The sequence below is a fragment of the Stenella coeruleoalba genome (assembly GCF_951394435.1).
Source record: "Stenella coeruleoalba genome assembly, chromosome: 19".
Classification (NCBI taxonomy): domain Eukaryota; kingdom Metazoa; phylum Chordata; class Mammalia; order Artiodactyla; family Delphinidae; genus Stenella; species Stenella coeruleoalba.
In genome coordinates, this window is record NC_137165.1 from 10,964,504 (window position 1) to 10,984,597 (window position 20,094).

The following is a 20,094-nucleotide window of genomic DNA, read 5'->3' on the forward strand; positions in this document are numbered from 1 at the left end:
TCCAAGGAAACTGCTGGGGGAAGGTGGACCTGAGGTCACAGCTCCCAGGCGGGCTTGCAGCTCTTCAGAGCCTAGCCTGACAGTAACCCTCCCCTACACGAGGTCACCAAGAGGGCCTTCCTCCGTGGGAGATCGGGTAGGTCGCCCTGGGTGGTGGACGATGGCGCATCCTGGCCCCCAGGAGGCCAGCAGCCCCACCGGGCCCGGGCCCTGACACAGCGCCCCTTCTCTCCCGCCCAGAGTGGCCGGACTTTGTCAACAGCTACGCGTCATGGTGGTCCTCGCACGTGCTGGACTGGCTCAAGTACGGCAAGCGGCTGCTGGTGGTGCACTACGAACAGCTGCGGCGCAGCCTGGTGCCCACGCTGCGGGAGATGGTGGCCTTCCTCAACGTGTCCGTGAGCGAGGAGCGCCTGCTCTGCGTGGAGAACAACAAGGAGGGGAGCTTCCGGCGGCGTGGCCGGCGCCCGCACGACCTCGAGCCCTTCACCCCCGCGATGAAGGACCTGATCAACGGCTACATCCGGACGGTGGACCGGGCCCTGCGTGACCACAACTGGGCCGGGCTGCCCCGGGAGTACGTGCCCAGATGATAGGCCCCGGCCCGCTCTGCCCACCCGGCTGGGAGCCGGCCGCCCCCGCGGGGCTACGCACGTGCTCCAACGCTCGGGTGCCCCCCTGGGATGCTCGGGTGACGATGCCACCTGCAAGGAGGTTCCCCACCCGCCCCCAGGGCTGCCTGCCTCCCGCACGGGGAGACTGGACGTGAGCCCCGGCCAGGCAGACCCGATGTCACAGGATGGACGCGAGGGAACACGCACTCCTAGCCAGACCCGCTTAGACCTGCCACTCGCTGCTCACAGTGCCCCAACGCGCCTACGCCACCACCCCGGCTGTGCCAGACACTCCCAGACTTGCAGGCGCGAACGTTGATGCAGGCGTGTGGCGTCTGCACGTTCCTAGGGGCTGCCTGTCCGTCTCTCCCACACACTGACACACACGTGCACCCTGGGCTCTCGGAGGCCCCGGGCTTCCTGTTTCCAGCCCAGTGCAGGCTTGCTGCTCAGGGGCTTTGACTGGGGGATACTGGGCTGGGTGAGCTTAGTGCTCTGAGGACCCGGGAGCCCGGCCTGGAGATGGGCTCCCAGCCTGTGCCCGCCGGGCCGGGCAGCCCTGACCGTGCACCTGCAACCCACAGTGTGTGTGGTGTGATGACCGGGCCCCGCCAGCTCTGCGGCCCTGCCGCTCCCTTCGCTGGGGGTGGGCTGGTGGCACCATGGGTGGAGCGGAGCTGTCCACACAAACCCCGCACCTCAGGACCGGCCACAAGTTCTGTGCACCCCCGACCCCCCGTCCAAAATCAGCACTCCCTGGAGTGGGCGCCTCCTTGCCTGGCTTCTTTCTCCGACTGTCCCCATAACGCTGGGGACTCGGGCCATGTCCCAGAAGCAGGGTGTGGGGGCGAGGAGACAGCAGGGCAGGGAAGGGGCTGGGCCTCCAGGGGAGCCCGAGACCTGGGGGCCCCGTACACCAGCAATGCCAGCAGAAGGGGGCTAGGGATGGGCATGGGCAGACCCAGGAGGGATGAGTCTTGGGTGCCGCTGGTTGTCCCCCCTATGTTGACGGGCCCCTGCTCTCCACGGGGTTGCCCCGGGTTCATGAGGAAGGGGGGTGGCATGGCCTGTCAACCAGGCTGCAGCTCCTGTCTGATCCCCACTGGCCCAGCCCTCTTTGTCTCTCTGTTATTCACCCACCACTTCCTGTCACTGGGCCTCTTTGTCACCCCCTCTGTTTTCTGTGAAGCTATCTTTCCCACTCGTTCATCCAAGAAGGGGAAGGGAAGTCCCGGGCACTGATGCCTGCTGCTGTGTACAAGCCTACGGGCCTCCTGAGAAGGTGGATTCATAAGGTCCCCTCCCCCACTTTCTAGTGGGGATTGGGGAGGGGTTATCACAAATGAGTGAGAAACCCGGTGACAGAGGAGTGTGTGTGCTGTGCGGGCTCCCAGGGGGTCAGGGAATGCATCACAGTGGCTTTGAACTGGTCTTGAGGAACCTGTAGGAATTATTCCAGCCACGCAGAGGGGAAGGGTAATTGAGGCAGAGGGAACAGCATGTACAAAGGCTCAGAGGCTTAGAAAACCCTTGTATGTTTTGCAGAAGAGGTGAGTGGGTGTGGGGCGTGTGTCTGTCTGAGTCTGTGCAGCAGGAGGACGGGAGTGGGTGGGCGAGGACAGAGGAGGGGACACAGAAAGGGACCCTCCTTGCAGCCACTTAGTGCTCAGCCTGGCCTCTCCCGTTGCGGAGCACAGGCTCCGGACGTGCAGGCTCAGCGGCCACGGCTCACGGGCCCAGCCGCTCCGCGGCACGTGGGATCTTCCCGGACCGGGGCATGAACCCGTGTCCCCTGCGTCGGCAGGCGGACTCTCAACCACTGCGCCACCAGGGAAGCCCGCTAATTACCTTCTTGGGTCGCCCTTTGCTACATGTCTTGGGCTCAGAAATGAGGCTGCGGAGACCAGGGGGCTCAGGTCTGGAGGGTGGGGTCGAGCCCAGGAGCACAGCCCAGGACAGCTGAGACCCAAGGCGGGTTGTGGAGAGCTCAGCTGCACACTGACCCCTGCGAGGGAGGAATGTGGGCGGCCCTGAACTTGGGCAGCCCCTGAGCCCCTCTGCAGCTTCTCCAGGCCTGCGCTGGGCCTGCTGGTCTGACCTCTGCATCAGCAGGAGAAAAGGGGGTGAGGGGTTTGGGAAAGCCGGGCATGGGTATGTCGGACCCTCTGCTCCCTGGCTGGTAGTGGGAGCTGAGGGCCACTCCCAGTGGGGAAGGCAGGGCCCGGAGGCCTGGCGGACCTGCCCTTCTTCAGAGGGAAGCCCCCCACGCCTTCGGTTTTGCCAGTGAATGGCCTAGAGTATCTGTTCCTGGTGGCCTCCAGGTTCTTCCTGAGGCTCCCCCAAACCCACACCGATGCCGACGCTGTTCTAGATCCTTCTAAAGCATCACTCGGCTCAGCTCAAAGCTGGAAACAGCAGGGTCTTTGTAAACAATGATTGATACAGCATGGCTCCGTGGCCAAGTCTGCGACGGCCCCTGATGAGGCCAGTTCTCCTGAGTTGTAGGTGTAACTGAAACCCACCAGGAGCTTCCACACTGCCTTGGAAGGGGAGCCAGGGGATACCTGCATCCCAGAGCAAACCTAAAGTCTCACAGGAGACCGTAGCACTGAGTGATGGAGAATAGGGAAGCTGGCCTCCTCTGGAGACTGGCGTCCTGGCCACCCAGACGACCTCCAGGGAGGAGGCTCATATGCCGAGGAGTCTGTGAAGGGCAGTGGAGTAGCTGGAGGACCGACCAGGACTGCAGCCAGGGCCTGGCCCCCTGGGCTTCCCGCATCACCCCAGGGGGTCAGGAGAACAGCGGCACCGGCTCGTTCTTCCTGGAAGATGCATGAGTCCGTTCCCTGCTGCCAGGTACCCAGAAACCTCCTCTCCTTCCAGGTGGAGGGCCACCTGCTCAAACGGCCTTGTAGTTTCCTTTGCACCGTAGCCAGGCACGCAGATGGATGGAATGATGGGATCAGGGTGCATCCAGGTCGTGTTGAGTCAGTCCACCCAGCAAGGCACCTGACCCCTGGCACGTGCTCCCAGACACTGGGTGAGGAGGTGCTAAGGTCCTGTGTGTACACGGTTCTCAGCAGCTGTCGCCCAGCTCCTGAGAAACCCAGGAAAGGAATTTGTCCTTTTGGGAAAGTCCACTTGTCTCTCTCCATGTTAGGTCTCATCTATAGCTCTTAGCTTCTCCATAAAGACGACACTGTCCCAACCAGCCACACAGTAAAAGAGGCTCTGTATTTAGAAGCGTGACAAATGCACCAGGAACCAGACCAGAACAGGGAAACCCCGACTGTCTACAGATTCCAACTTTAACAGTAAGGCTGTGGAGTTACACAAACCTGTGTTAAAACATGGAATTCTCATGGGTTTCACTTCCCCTTGTGGATCGATTTGGAAAAACCAAAATATATAATTTTAAAAAACGAAAACTCATTCTGATAATCCCCGCGATATGTAAATGAGAGAGAAGAATAGACAGGCTTCCAAACCCTGGTTAGAAAGCTGCCTAATTACGTGCGCATCTTATAATGAAGTCTCTTACAGCTACAATTAGATTTTGAGTGCGTGAATATGCGATAATGCTTGCATACCAGAATGCACTTTTTTCCCTTAAAAGTAGCAGGAGCTACTTGGTTCTTAGGGGGGTCCCAAGAGGGGAGATGGAAGTGCTGGGATTGATCTTTGTGGTTGCAAGAATTCTTGGGGCTGAAGTTTGATTTCTTTTGGCTGGAAACTTGTTGGAGGTGTTTAAAATGTGATGCCTCCGAAGTAGTTCATTAGCCTTTAGGGAGAAATTGATTGGTCTGAACCCACGTTGATGACCACTCAGCATTTGCCGAGTTGGCCTGAACAAGGTTGTTGGTTGCATCCTCAATGTTCATTGCCCCATTTCCTTTCCCAGCAGACCCTGATGTCCGTTGGCAGGGGTGGGTTATGATGTGCTGGAGCTGTCTCTACCGTCACTTCTGGGGTGGGACGCGTGACCTAGACTGAGCCCACAGCACCCTCCCATCTCTCTGGCTACAGTGATGTGTTCAGGTATGGTCATAAGAGCTAAGGCAATGGAACCAGATGGAATTTCAAGACTTTTTCTGGGAATGTTTTCATGCACTCTGCTGGATGTGAACGAGGAAGTGGGTAATCCTGGGTCTTGATGGTACCTGTCTTGCGATCCTGGGGCAGGAACCGCTCCCAGCATGAAGCTGATAACTGAAGGGAGAGTCGGGAGGGAAGGAAACCAGGTCCTTGGTGACACTGTTAAGTACAGGATCTAGCTTTGCCTGTGACTGGCCCTGCCCGTGGATGGTTCTGTTACATGAGCCAATATAGTCCCTTTATTGTTTAAGTTGGGTTGAGTCTGGTTTCTGTTACTTACAACCCAGAGCTGTGTACAAAGGGCTTGGGTTGAGAGGCCCTGGGGTTCTGACATTCTCTGTCTCTATGGCTGAAGCAGATGAAGACGGAGGCTCGGACAAGAATGAGCTGTCTGGTTAGGAAGTTGCTTTTTACGGGAATGGGGGGTGGGTGTGAAATCCTCAGGAGGAAGCTGTGCTCTGTCAGCCAGGACAAGTAGCATCTTGAAGTCAGTACATTATGAGGTCACCTGCATAGCCTGAGAAAATCATTCCTCTTGGTTGCCCAGCCCACACTAGAAGCTGTCTCCTTTAATCCTTAACCAATGCTATGTGATTATCTCCACTTGACAGATGAGAGGACTGGGATAGTAATCTGCGATGATTATAAAACCGTGGTCCTGTTCTATTTACCGTAACTCCTTTCATGGAGAATATGATGCCGTGTTGGAAGGAATGCTTTGACAAGTTACTTGGATTGAGCGTGAGACCCCCTCTGAGGGACATGTTCAGGTAACAGCTGACGGGCAGTAAACTGGAGGCAGTAACCTGGAGGAGGGTAGGTCTGCGTAGCCCTGCCGCTTCGGTTTTGCTGAGTTGGACACGCAAGCTTGGGGCAAAGCAGAACCGCTGCCATTGGCGGAGAGGTGGGATGATGCCACTGAGAGGTCCCCTCCTCTGTTTTAACCTCTTTAACCCTACTGTGTGCTAAAAATTGGAGGGACAAAGGGAGTTATATGTGGCCCTTATCTTCAAACTCTCCGTGGCAAGTCTGACCATGATACAGTGTGCAGGACAGAGGTCCAGAAAATATGTAGAGGGAGTCAGGAGTCCCAGGAAATCGATGTGAGTACATTTGTCCCCAGTACTCCCTTTTGTGACTGAAGATAGATTTGGGGCCCTCCTGAGAACTTCTACTATGCAGAAGCATTGCAGAAATCTGGGTCCCTGCCGTGGGAAATACGAGCACATCTACCCAGATGACAAACATAATTGCTTCTATAAAAGGAGGAATCTTGATAACAAAAATGAAAACAATTCCAGTTTTGGGGTTTTTTTAAAAAACAGTTCCAGTTGATGCTGGATGCGTAAGCACGAGCTGAATGAATGAACTTTCCAAGGTGTCTTCGGTACCTGCGATATTCTTTTCAGGCTGAGACAGATCCATGGCTTGATGATGTAGCCAGTGATGATCAATTACAGTAAATAGTGTTCTTACAGGTCAGAAAGTGTCACAGATGTCACCCCACATGTGCCTCAGTGAGGTGGACATTATTTCTGTTCGCGGGGAAGAAAAATTTAGTTTCTGCGACCGAGTTGCCCGAAGTTCAAATCCTTTATTTTACAGATAAGAAAAATGAGACTGGGAATGGGAACGGGTTTCCTACGAGGTTCGGCTGTGAGAATGGGTGGGGGAACTAGGGCCGGAATGTGGGCTCCCTCCCCAGAACCACCTGACTGCCCCTGTACGGCGTCCCCATCACTCTTCAACAAGTTGCTGAACATGAGGCACGTGTGCACGTCCAGCTCATTTGGAAGCGACTCCATTCGTTTCACTGCTAATTCTTTGCCAAGATGCTTTTTGGTGGGTACCTGAGTTCAATGTTAAGGGCCATTTATCAAGCACCCCCAGTACTTGAAAATCTGCTCAGAGCAGCACTTTTCAAAGGACCGGGGTTAAAGAGAGGCACCGTAATTGGCACAAGATAGGAGCCCAGAGTTTTCATCCTAAGTTACCAGCACCCGAGGCAACAGAAAGGCCCTGCTCCTCCAAGATATTAATAGATAGGCATCTTTGGTGGACCGGAGCCCAGCAGTCTGTGTGTTTATGTATATGTGTTTGTGCAGATGTGCGCTCCAGTTGCTGACAAACAGCTGCCCCTTTGAATCACATGCCAGCATCCTGACCGCTACAGGTGACAAGAGCCTGGATGCCTGAGAAGCCAATCTTCGTCAGGTCTCCTCCAAAATGGAAAAGAGGAGAAATAAAATCCTCTTAACATCAAATAATTTGTTTATTCCTTCCATTCTTTTTTTAAAATTTGATGATCAATTCACCAACATTTTTTGTTCACTTGAAAGGCTATATTTATGTATTTTTCCACTGGCTTTTAAACCAGTGAAGACAGGAACAGTATCTATCTTTGTAACCTCAGCCCTTAGCCCATGACCTGATATGCAAGAGGCACAGGAAACATTAGTGGAAGGAAGGAGGACGCATGAAAATCTTAAATCGCCTGGCTTGTAAAGTTTCCAGGAAAGTAACATCTTCCTGGAAAATAATACCTTTTTCTTCGTATTTGTGAGCTGAGGAGACGTTGCTGAGACACTTGGTGAATTTTTCCATCCCCTGTTTGTTGAGACGCCTGGGGACTGGGTTGATCTATAAGCATTCATTGCCAGAGGTAAAAAAAAGTGAAGAAATATGGCAGCCCCCAAATGCCACTGGAGAGTTGTTTTGAACTGTTACATAAGTTCTCAGTCACCCATCTGCTCCTGACTCATAGAGAAGAACAGGAGACAGATTGGCAGGATTCTTGTCAAAAGCTCTTCCCCGGATGTTCAGGTAAATGGTCTAATGGTGTCATCCCCACCTTTGCTCCCCATGGGAGCCTCCACTGCCGATGGACGCCATTCTTGTTTGCCTTGGGACAGGTAGCTTCTCTACCTCCTCCAGATCTGCAGCTCATTCCTTAAAGTTAATCATTAAACCTCTAGCAAAACTTTTTTCTTCTAAATAAAAACCTCCTTTCTATTGGAGGCTCCGAGGTGTAGCACACAGAACACCCGATTCACCCTTCCTTTTTCTCCTGAGAGCAATAGAAGAGGGAGAGTGTGTTTGGATGGGTGGCAAGAGAGGGAAAGATGGAGGGGATATCCTCCCTGGACCGACTCCCATGCCCTGGCTCAGGCAGGAAATGAGGAAGGTTTCTCCCCCAGCCCCACTTCCCAAGTTAGGTGAGGTAGAGCCTTTCTCTCTAGGAGATGGCGCAAGGGTGAGAAATGCAGAGACAGAGCAAGGAGAGTCTGCCTCCTAGGCAGCCTGGAGCTCCTTGACCCAGCAGCCTCACAGAGTCTAAGCTCACTGTATCCATTATCTATCAGCAGGTGACAAATTACCACCAAATTTAGGCATAGCTTAGAGCCACAACTTTAAAGAAACATTCATTAACTAAGAGTTCCTCTGGATCAGGAATCCGGGCACCGCTTAACGGGGTCCTCCCACTCAAGGACTCTCATGAGGCTGCACCCAAGAAGTTGGCTGGGCTGCAGCCTCATCTGAGGGTTCAGCTGGGACAGGACTCAGTTCCAAGCTCCTTCATGTCGTCATTGGCAGAATTCAGTTTCCCACGGGCTGTTGGACCGAGGACCTCCGTTTCTCACTGGCTGTTGGCCAGAGGCCACGCTTGGCTCCTTGCCATGTGAGCTTCTCCGTAAGGCTTGATTCATCAGAGTAAGAATGTGAGAAGACCTAAAGAGAGTGTGAACAAGATAGAAGCCACTGTTTTTTGGTAACCTAATCTTGGAAATCACATCCCATCACTTTTACTGTATTGTATTCGTTAGAAGCAAGTCAGAAGGTTCAGCCTACATCCAGGGGAAGGGAGTATATAGGGGCATGAATACCGAAAGGTGAGATCATCTGGGAGCCGTTTCGTAGCTGCCCGCCAACTCCAGCGGAGGACCTTCTACCGTTGAGTCAGTCCCTTCACAGTCTGCCCCGCGGCTGCTTCCGCTGGGTGTCTCCCCAGCACAGAGCCACACCACCGCCCTCAGCACCCTGAGCAATGCTTCCCCAGACCCACAGGCTGGCGGGGCTCCTGCCTACATCACTGTTAACGGTGAGGGCTCGTTTCCTGCCGTCTCCTCCCTTATAATCACAGGCATCACTTCTTGATACCAAGGAGAACTGTCCTGGTCCCCACATTCAGCCTGGCAGGGAACCAACAAGTCAGGAAGACTCTAGCCAGACATCCTAACGGGATGGCCCACTCCTTGGGCTCACCCGTGAAACCAGCTCTTAGCATAATCCGTTACTCCCTGTTCCGCCCAGGCCTCCCCTGCTCCACGGCCACATTAACCTCCATCAGATAATTAAGGGCTTGGCTTTCCATGAGAGGCCTTAAATGTCACCTTTCTGCCACCCAATACGTCTTTGAATGACACAGACGCTAATGAGATGTTCAAATATAGAAAACTGAATGACTCCTTGCCTTCACTGTGACATTTGTTCAGCCGGAGTGATCTGACTACCCCACTACATTACTTATAATTTCCCCCTGACCTTGGGTGGTGGAGTGTAATCTTTAAGGAAACTACCCATTTATTCTCCCTCACCTTATTAGCATTTAATTACTATGACACATTTTCAGATGTACCAAGCATGTTAGGATTATAATTGAATTTTCCCTTCCAACGGCCCAGTAGCCAAGGACAGTGGGACCATCTCGGGCACCACTGAGTTCTGACTGAGGAAGCCTCCTGGACCTGACTTCGTCTCCTGCCCCTCAGAGCACCAAGCAGGGCTTATCCAACCATGGCTGCCCCGTCCAAGGACCCTCTGCCCAGACTTTCTCTCTCTGTCTCTCTCATCACTGGGCTGAGGTTGTTTTGCTGCTCAGGGTCAGGCCAAGTCATGGGGCCAGGAAGAGGATGTCGGGTGCAAAGGATGCCAGCAAACCCTCAGATCTGACAGCTGCGCTGGGCAGTGGATTCCAAAAGTGAAACGTTTTATGCAGACTTTTGATTGCAGAAGAACAACAGATGGAAATAATCCAGAGACACGCTCAGCTATTCTCACTCCTTTAAACACCCACATGCTGTTTCTGTGAATTACTCTGCCATTTTCCCACAGAAATGCCCTGTTTGATACCTCTTGCATGTCCTAACCCCATAGATCACTGAGCTAGTCCTCGGATGTGGAGAATAAGACAACTCTGAGGAGAGGAAAGCTCACCAGACCTGGGATCTGCAGAATTTGGGCTCCAGAACTGTCTGGGCCACTAACCATCCAAGCATCTGTGGAAGATTCCGTCCCCTTCTCTATCACTCAAACATGGCGGTGGAGGTGACATCTGGGTTTAACCTCACGACCTTGTCTTCCCAGCCACAGTTCATTGGGACTCTCTAACCTGAGCTGGGGTGATCCGATTCTCTCTTTTGGTCACTTGGACTTGGGCCTGAGAGACACAAGCCTGTCTGCCAGGTGTGTGAAATGAAACCACGGGAGCGTGGGGTCCATGGAGCACGGGCACCAGTATGCACAAGGTCTCTGCAGAGAGAACAATGGGTGATGTCATTGTCCTGGGAGAAGGAGAACCTAGGAGTAAATACCCCAGAGGGAGACGAGACGGTAGCTGTTAATATTAAGGTTAAATGAAAACCAAAACACAAGACAAAAGTTATGCACCTCATCCAATCACTACCCTCATTTGTCCATATAGTTTTCTAGTCCCTTATCATATGCTAATTTAATTTTTTACCTATGTGAACTAATGTAGACTTTTACTTTCCTCTTTATTTAGCATTGTATTATGAAAATTTCCCCATTTTGCTATAGTCTTTTTTATATCTTCCCCCCCACCAATTTCCTTTCTTTTCAAACCTTCCTGTCCTGTCCCCAGTATAGTCCCAATAGTGACAGCCTGGTGTAATCCATTCAGACCCTTCTCTGTATTCCTATGAATATGTAAAAGCATGTGTGTGTGCGTCTCTATGCCTATATCCATATATCTACATCCATGAACATAGTGCATCATTTAGTGGAAGATAAAAAGGAAGAACCATCTGCATTGTATAATCACATTTTTGCAAAATCAAATGATGGCCCCCAAAATTCAATTTCACTCTTTTAGGAAGGTGGCATAATATTCTCTAGTAAGGATCTCCAAAACAGGGTGCATACACCCCATTGGCACAAGGAAAAACTATTCAAAGTTTTAGCTCTCTTTATTTTTATCTCACCTTTTAAAAATTTCTATTTTGTATGTGTTTATCCTACAGTTAAGATATCCATATTTGGGAGGTGCATGCTATCACTAAATGAGCAATCCAAAAAAAGCCCCTTAGAGGGCTTCCCTGGTGGCGCAGTGGTTGAGGGTCCGCCTGCCGATGCAGGGGACACGGGTTCGTGCCCCGGTCCGGGAAGATCCCACATGCCGCGGAGCGGCTGGGCCCGTGGGCCGTGGCCGCTGGGCCTGCGCGTCCGGAGCCTGTGCTCCGCAGCGGGAGAGGCCACAACAGTGAGAGGCCCGCATACCGCAAACAAAAACAAAAACAAAAACAAACAAAAAAAATACTTAGAGACCACCAGTCTACAGAATCAGAGAACACTTTATCCACACATTGCCCTTTTGATGGATATCCAGGCAATTTCTAGTTAGGGCCACTACAAACTACGCTGAAAAAAGCCTCACTCTACCTATGCATTTCTATACGAGTGCTTTTAGATCTATAGGACAGATTCCCAAAAGTTAAACTGCTGATTCAAAGGGGGTGTGTACTTATAATTTTAATCAATACTGGTGGCCTGCTCTCAAAAAAGTCTGTAACGATTCATATTCCCATCAGCAACGTATAAAATGCTTATTCCCCTGCGTCTTCATGGGCTTTGGGAATTATCAGTCTTTCTCGGGTTTGCCAGTCCAGTGGATGGGTTAAAAACTGGCGTCCAATCTTTAAGGGCCCATTAGGTATAGGTGACGGCATTGGACGAGATGACCTCGAAGCTCCTTCCAGCTCAAGTGTCCATGCTTCTCTAATTATCTGTTATCAGAGCTTACCTGCTCCAGGTGTGTCTCTAGTCCCCACTGACTAGCCGTTTGTGAATCCCAGAGACACCTGTGGAACAGTTGCTAGAAACCAACGAATCCAGGACTAGAAGGAAAGCTAGCTGAATGCCGTCCAGAGGGTCATCTTGACAACACTGTTCAGCTTGTAGAAACCAACTAGGCTAAATCCCTGCAATTTCATCCAGAACAAATACTAAAAAGCAGTGTGTGATATTTCTAGGATGAGCATATTCATAGTAAATATTTTAAGATCAATGGCTGCACAAAATGGTTTTCCTTGGAGTTTCACTTTTCAAATGGCTTTGTATTAAAAGTGAAATTTCAATAAATATTCATGGGGAAATTCATTGATGTGTTTTACCATTTACAGCTAAAATGTGTAAGGTTCTGGGGGAAAAAAAGACGTATGGCGTGTATTTTACCCTCTTAAGAGAAAAGTGGTGAAAAAATGCATGATATGCCTTTGTTTTCTCTGACCGTAAACCCTCCAGGGCAGACAGCTGTGCTTTCCCACTCATGCTACTCTCCAGCCAGTCCTGGGGCAGTTTGCAGCCTGGGCAGAGAGGAACTGCAAGAAGACCTGACAGAGGAAGGGGTGCTGGGAAGTGGAGAAGGCCTGTGTGCTGAGTCTTTTCAAAGTTCCCCAAAGCCCCTTTTAACATCTACCATTTGATGAGCCCTTACTGCATACCTGGCGTGTGCTTAAAACTTCCCGTACATTCTCCCACTGAGTTCTCACCACGACCTTGTGAAATGGTCACCATGATTCCCATTTTACAGATGAGGAAACTGAGCCTTGGCAAAGTTAAGCAATTGGTCCCCACGGTCACACAGCTAGTTAAGTGGCAGAATGAGGATTCAGACTCAGGTCCATCTGGCTCTAATGTGCTTTGCCCCTCGGTGTCCCATCTATAATTTCCCCAGATTGCCAGGGGCCCACTGGGGCCGCAGGGATTGGAGGAAGCTAGGCGTCGCGCTAAATGCCTTCCTGTTTACCTCCCCTGCCTCACGGTGCCTGGTAGGCGTCATTTGGCTGCCGGCTCTGAACACGAGGCATCCCACAGCCTCCGTGACATCATTCTTCTTGGCCCCCTTGCCTGTGGCAGGAAGCTAACTCACACAGGCAAAGCGCTGAAAATCTGGCTGCTTATTCCTGCCAGTTTTCTCAGAGTCTCAGGTGAACGTATTTATTTTTATAATGGCAAGTTGTACCCTTGGCCCAGATCAGATCCCATTGTTCCTTTGCTTAAGATGCTGGAATCACTTCCCATGGCCAACAGAATAAACCCCAAATGCCCCCAGCCCCTGCCTTGGCTTGGCATTCAAAGCTTTCTGTAACCTGGCCACATGACCATCCTCTTCCTCGTCCTAGGATGCTCACCTACCCTAGATGGTTAGCTGTCCTTTGCCCATGTTCGTGGTCTTCCATTTGCCTGGAATGTCATTCGTTCACCTCTCTGACTGTTAGCATCTTAAATACTCTTCAAAGGCCCACTTGAATGGACTTGCGTCCTCCGAGTGGCCTTCTCTGTGTCCCTAGGCAGAGTTCACAGGTCTCTCCTCTGCAGTCCCCACAGTCGCCTTCAATCATTCTGCCACTGACCCTCACTGGCACTTTTCATATCGGCCTTTGCAGCTGGGCTGTGAGCTTTTGAGGGGCAGGGGCCATGCTATTTATCTCTGTTTCCGCAGCATCCCACTCGACATTTGGCTAAAAGTAATAGTGACAATGACAACATCAATGACAGTAATAGTAGCTAACATTTATGGAGGATTTAAAACGTGATCTTACTGAATCCCTCAGAACAACCTCATGACGCCGATACTATATTTACTCCTAGTTAGCAGATAAGGAATCGGGGGTTTGAAAAACGGTGTGGAAATGAGGGAGCTGGCATTTGAACCTAGGGTGCCCAGTTCCCGTGCTAACTTCTCTGACCCATCGGCTTCATTAGGTGTTTGTGAAATGTTTGTTGAATGAATAATCAAACACATCAATGAGCAAATGAGTAATGAGGGGAAAAATCACACAAATATAGAAAAATTATCCACTCCACTGACTAAAGCAAGGCATTTCCTAGCATCTAAGTAATGATCATAAACATTTTCCTTCATCATCCAATGGTGGCCCCCCTGCCACTCGGGAAAATTCCATCAACACACTTATTATAGAAGCCACACCAGTGGGTGTCATTCCAGACATATTCCTAAGGGATATAGAGAAGAATGTCTCATCTTTCGGGGTAGAGGACAATGCTGTGATGATCCCAGGAGGACAGGAACTTAGAGCTGCACCCAGGACGGGAGGGGTGGGTGACTCTGGCTCATTCACAGCCCCTCCCATGATCCTCCGGGGACAAACAGTGGTTCGAAGACTGCTACATGGTGTCAGAGAGTGGTACAGGCAGAAAGTGTTTGCAGAGCCCAAGAAAGCCAAATGGGATGTAGGAAGCAAAAGGGCGGGCAGATGGAGAGCCGCCAGGGCAGAGCAGACACCAGGCTGCAGCTGGGGCTTTGCTTGTGGGGAACCACAGGTGCTAGCAAAATGGAGGTCATGGTGCAGGAATGTGGGAAGGATACCCTGTGCCTTGGTCTCAGAGACACCTTGAGGGCTGGGTGGGCACACGGCAGAAAAGCTTAGCTCGGGGGGAGCCATATTCACCTGGGGTTCAGCCGGGAGCAAACACACGGACTGGGGTGTGGCCCACTGGCCTGCTGGCGGCCACCCAGCCCTGCCTGATGCTCAGAAGTAGGGGGGCAAGCCCTAGAGCATTCTCCATCCTCCCTTCTCCCACCTTCCCCCCCACAGGAAGAATTCTGGAGACATGGGAGCACACAGACTTTCACTCACACACACAAACACACATGCTGGGAAGGCTGGTCAGGCTTCCAGCACTTCACAGCACGAGTCGGCGGATCTTGTTTCTGGAGAGAAACCAGTATGTCCGGAAGGTCTCTGAGCTTCCTCCCTCTGAGAGGCCGCCAATTGGATTTTCAGTCTCCATTTTCATCCATGGCGATTTTCTGGCCTTGCACATGATAGGAAAGTGAACCTAGAGGCCAAGGATCCGACAGGGGCCGGAAGACAAAGGTGCAAAGCCAAAAGGACCAAGGAGGAAAAGACAACACATTTCATGCAGAGGACTGAATTTCTACTTAGGAAGACGGACACAACGTCCTAAGGTGGTTTTGGAAACACACGAAAGCGTTTTCCTTTCTGAACCTGGGAGATGGATCCAGAGGCTGTAACTAGCTCCCTGGGAGCTCAAGATTCTGGTTCTCTTTCCGTAAGAGCTGGGAACCAACGGCAGTGAGTTACATATATAGTCTCTGCAAGAACCACAAGGAATGAGATATGGGAAGTCCCATCCAGTTCAGTGGAATCCATCCATCCATCATCCATCCAGCCGGCCAGCCTAGGGTCATTCGCTCATACAGTTAACATTTATCATCACCTGTTTTGGGTCTACCTTTGGCCTGGTCCTGGAGTCCAGTTACCCTGAAAGGACCTGGAGTCCCCTCTTGATTATCTATGGAAAGGAAGGGATACTAGTGACAAGGACTCTTCTCGGTCTAATTCAAAGGCAAAACAGAGGATAGACCCTCTCAGGTGTGAAAAGTCTCTTGGCTTGAGGACAAGGCAGCAGTTCATCTGGGGCCTGGCCCGAGCCAGATTCTCGGGAAAGACCTGTTCATTCAGGGTAACTTGGACCACTTGTTTAATGCCCTTGCTGAACTCTACACTTTCCATCTTTGACAATCCTTCATTAAGGTTTCATAATGGGAGAAGGCTGAACGATTATGTAAGAGTGGGAGTTTTTCTGCAACAATTTTATGGATATATTTTGAAGGAAGCAAACATATGCCTATTCAACAGGGGGAGAATTATCAGTGAATGTTTTTAAATGACCAATAAAAATGAAATGATCATTGCTCATTGTTTTTTATGGAACATAATGTGTTTTTTTTTTTTCCGATGGAAATATCCAACAAACTCCCCTCCTAGACGCCGGCCGCTAATTACACAGTTAGCACACAGTAATCCAGGCAAGTGGGTTCTCGCCTGTCGTAATTCATCTTCATAAAGATAATTGGTCCAGTGAATGAGACCACAAAATAATTCTGCAAACAGGAGACAGATTCAATAAAAACGGATTTTAGTCTTCTCTCTTCCAAAACAACAAGCATGAGAGAGGAGTTTTCAAGAATATATCAGATTTCTCCCCAGATTGCCACCCCCACCCCCATTTGTTTATTACCGAAAGATTTACTGAGGACCCACTCTTTTCGAATCATTAGCTAAATACTGGGGAAAAGCAAAACTTGGACCAAATTCCCCATGACAAGGAATGGGCAATCAGGTAAGGGAATATATAAGCAGCAGACAGAAGTAACATGACACACGGTGGACAGTCAAAAAATGCTCCAGAAGAGATGCAGAGAGAGGGCTACTGGAGTTCAGAGGCAAAGCGCTTGCTTCCGGCTGGAAAATCAGCAAAGGCTTCGTGGAAGAAGCGGCGTTTGAGCTGAATGCTGAAGGGGTGGGAGAGGGTGGGGAGGTGAATGGCCATTCGGACAAACACGCGAGCAATTTCAGTGGAGCACAGACAGGTGACGGGAGGAGAGATGGAGTGGAAAGATAGGTTGAAGGTTGTCGTGAAGTGGGAGAAGCAGATTTTTAACTTTTTAACTCATGGCTGTGCCCCTTCCCCTCTGCACGTGTGATAGGTATTAACTTGACACAATCGGTAGAACACACCCGCTACGTGCCAGACCCCGCGCTAGGGCTGTGTGGGAGACCCAGACGATTTAGCTACAAAACCTCCCCTCAGAAACTCAGAAGGGGGTCAGACATGTTGATGTGGCCAATACTGGCTGAGCTCGCGCCTGAATTTATTATTGGAGGTGGCGGGAGGTGTGGGTGGGGGTCACTGTTCAAATGAGGCAGGAGGCTCCAGATGAGCCTACCACCCGTCCAGCTCCACAGCACAGCAGGCATTGGTAGCGTCAGGCTCTAGTTGCTTCCAAGGCAAAAAATTTTTGGACTATTTACTGCCAAATACTTCTTTTCTCTATCTCTGTCACCAAAATTTCCCTCCTTGAAAATTTGAAAGAGCCAGGAAAAGACAGTGAGAAAAAAAATGTTCAGGGAGATAGGAGAGCAATGCAAATGAGAATCACAAAGCAGAATCCCAGGGAATGGGAATTTCAGGAAGGGAATTGTTGACAGTGTCACATGGTGTAGAGAATTAAAAGGAGAGCTGGCAGGTGTCTGTTGGACTTAGCATGGAGAAAATCACTGATGAGCTGGTGAGAGTCACATCAGAAAAGTGGGGCCTGGGGAGCAGAAGCCAGGTGGCAGGGGCGTGAGGAGTGAGCTGGCTGGTGTGGGGAAGGAGTCGCACAGCTGATACAGGGTGGGCTATTGACCTGACCACCATCTTACCTCCACTTTGCTTTTTGGTCTCTACTCTCATCAACAGACCTAATAACTCTTAGGAAATTCCAATTTTACAGAATAAGTTATGTGGCACTATGACATTTTTACATCGGAAGGTCTTTGAGATGCCTTAGGAAGTGTGCTGAGCTAGGGAATGCCCAGCCTACTGTAGTGGTTCTTACCCTTTCATGGTACTAAAATCTTGACTCAGTAACCTAGATGTATCACAGACTTTCCCCCTGCTCTCCCCACTTACATCCCATCTGCTCCCAACTTCTATTTATTCTTTCTGCCTATCACCTCATGTATCCGTTCTCTCCTCCTTACTCCTATAGCTTCCATTGTGGTAGACTGAATTTTTGGTTCTAACTCTTCACTGCTCTGTAATAAATTTTACTTGCATGCCCTTTCCATGGCCTCGTGTTCTTCCTCACTCCTTGACCTTTGGGTGGACCATATGACTTGTCAATAAGATGTTAGTAATGTGACACAATCAGAGGCCTGAAATGTTCTTGTGTAATTGAGTTTGCTTTTTTGTACTCCAGTGATACACCTGAGAAGATTATGTGCCAGATAGATGCTGCCACTTCTGACTGGGCCCCAGAAGAATCACATGTGAAAAAGACCTGAGTCTACCCTGTAGCCTGGAGCTGAGCCCACCCTAGATCAGCCATACTATAATCAATCTGCAGATCCAAGATTGTGAAAATAAATACTTACTGTTTTAAACCGCTGAGTTTTGGGGTGGTTTGTTATGCAGCATTACTATACCATTAGCTCACTGATACAACCTCACTAGTTCAAGTCCTCTACTCTCACTCCTTAAGTCCAACTGCCAAATAGACTGTTAGACAACCTCAAACACTACAAGCAATAAAATCTTCCCCTTCAGGGTTTTCAGTTTTTCTTCCAGAAGGTTTATTCCTTTATTCATTTTGTTCATACACTCAATAAATGGAGACTTGTGCTAAGTCTTAGCAAGGGCAATGGGGGGCAAGTAAGGGGAGGTTATAAATTGGAATGAGATGCATTCCATTTCTTTAAGTGAGAGAGACAGACATGAAAGCAAATAATTACATCCCAAGGTGTCGGCCATATTTATCCTAAAACAAACCAAGTGGGGATAAAGTAATCATTGCTGCAAATGCCCTTGCTTATACTTAAAAGCAATTATCTGTGGGTATTTAAAAAAATAAAATCGATAGTAATTTTGAGTTTGCCTTTTTGTTTTTCACATTTCACATGAGCCAGTGAGGGAGTGGAATGCAAGACAGTCCGACCATATGTCAATACCAAATACATTCCCTTTAACGTTCGCTTTGCACATCTGCTCTGGAAGATGGGGAATGAAATGTACTTGTAGACAGACACAAATGATTCACAGGATCATGATTGCTTTCCATCAGCTGCATCAATTATATACAGCAATGGGACTTGGTGAAATACATTTACAACTTGTTAAAAACACTCCTCGAAACAATTCAGACCTCGTTAAGTCCTGGTGTGGTCAGCCAAGCACGGGCTGGCAGCCGGCAGACCTTAGTCCTTGTACCAAATCTGAGCTGACCTTGGCCAAGAGGAAAGCATGTCAGGATGGAGTTTCTTTCTGATCTCTCTTTGCATTGTCATGAGATGGAAGACAGGGAAGCCAGCTATGAAATGAGTACAGACTTTTATTAGGTTGTCAATAAAGCACCCAGTCAGTCATCAAACCAATTAATACTCTGTCAGGTGATGGGGATAAAGTAATGCAAGTAAAAGAATAAATACATGGTCCTGTCCTTGGGTCACTTACAGTCTCATAGGAGTTTACCATTTCCAGCTCCTCCTACTAACTGTGTAATCTTAAAAAAAATTCACCTAACTTCCCAGTCCCTCAACTTCCTCATCCATAAAATTACAAAAATAATAATTAAAAATAATAAAATTACAAAAAGTACATCATGGGATTATTGTGAGAATTAAAGAAATTAGTACATGGTATGGCAGACGCAGCCAGTTGCCTACCCAATATTCATGATCCCCTTCTTTTTTTGCTAAGAGAACCATGATTTTGTTGGAATGATGAGGCATCCTGCCAAAATACTCAACTTTTCAGCCTCCCTTGCAGCTATGGTAGCATGTGCCTCAGTTCTAGCCAGTGAGAAGTAGACAGAAGTCTTGGCAAGGGCATTCCTTCCTGAATAATTAGGACAAAGTTTCATGAGAGACACTTTTCATTCATCTTCTTGTTAGAAACACATATATGGAACATCCAACCACTCTGAGACTCTGAGGATGAAACTACATGCTTGGGATGGTGGAGCAGAAATCGGGAAGGAACTTGACTTCCAAATGATATCCTTGGACACCTGCATCAACTCGATTCCACTTCCTTCCAGACTCGTCATAGGAGGAACAGTTCTTGCTTAGGCCACTTGCTTGCTGAAGTCACTCTGTGTGTGTGTGTGTGTGTGTGTGTGTGTGTGTGTGTGTGTGTGTGTGTGTGTGAAGGGGTTCTGTTCTACACAGGTGAACAAATTCCTAACTGCAAACAAGTAAAATGCCTGGCATGTGGGAAGCACTCAATAAATGCCATTAGTCTTGTTAATGTTATGACCACACCGTGTGACGGTGGCATGGTGAGAACACAGGGAACTGTCAGACCACTTAGGAGGGCTTCTAATCCAGACCAGATGGAAAATTCTTGGAGAAAGAGACATCCAAGCCAGACCTGAAAGGCTGGATAGGAGTGCTGTCAGCTCTAAGTCTGAAAGGTCTTTTCAGGTGGACCCCTCTTCTCATTCCCACTGTCCTCCTACTTCACGAAGCCTCTTACTTTGGACATTCCAGCAGGCTCTCAATAGGACTCCTGCTTTCGATCTTGCCCAGACCATCTTCCCCAGTTGTTTCCAGAG

At 49.7% G+C, this 20,094-nt stretch overlaps 1 protein-coding gene across 1 annotated transcript in view; it reads left to right on the forward strand.

Annotated features, from left to right (window-relative positions):
- The window catches only part of WSCD1 (WSC domain containing 1), a 37,474-nt gene extending 36,064 nt beyond the window's left edge, over window positions 1-1,410 (forward strand). Inside the window, exon 9 of the mRNA XM_079905573.1 lies at window positions 241-1,410. Within this exon, the coding sequence (XP_079761699.1) occupies window positions 241-593 (353 nt within the window). The 3' untranslated portion in view covers window positions 594-1,410. The remainder of the gene's footprint in view (window positions 1-240) is intronic.
- The last annotated feature ends 18,684 nt before the right edge of the window (window positions 1,411-20,094 follow it).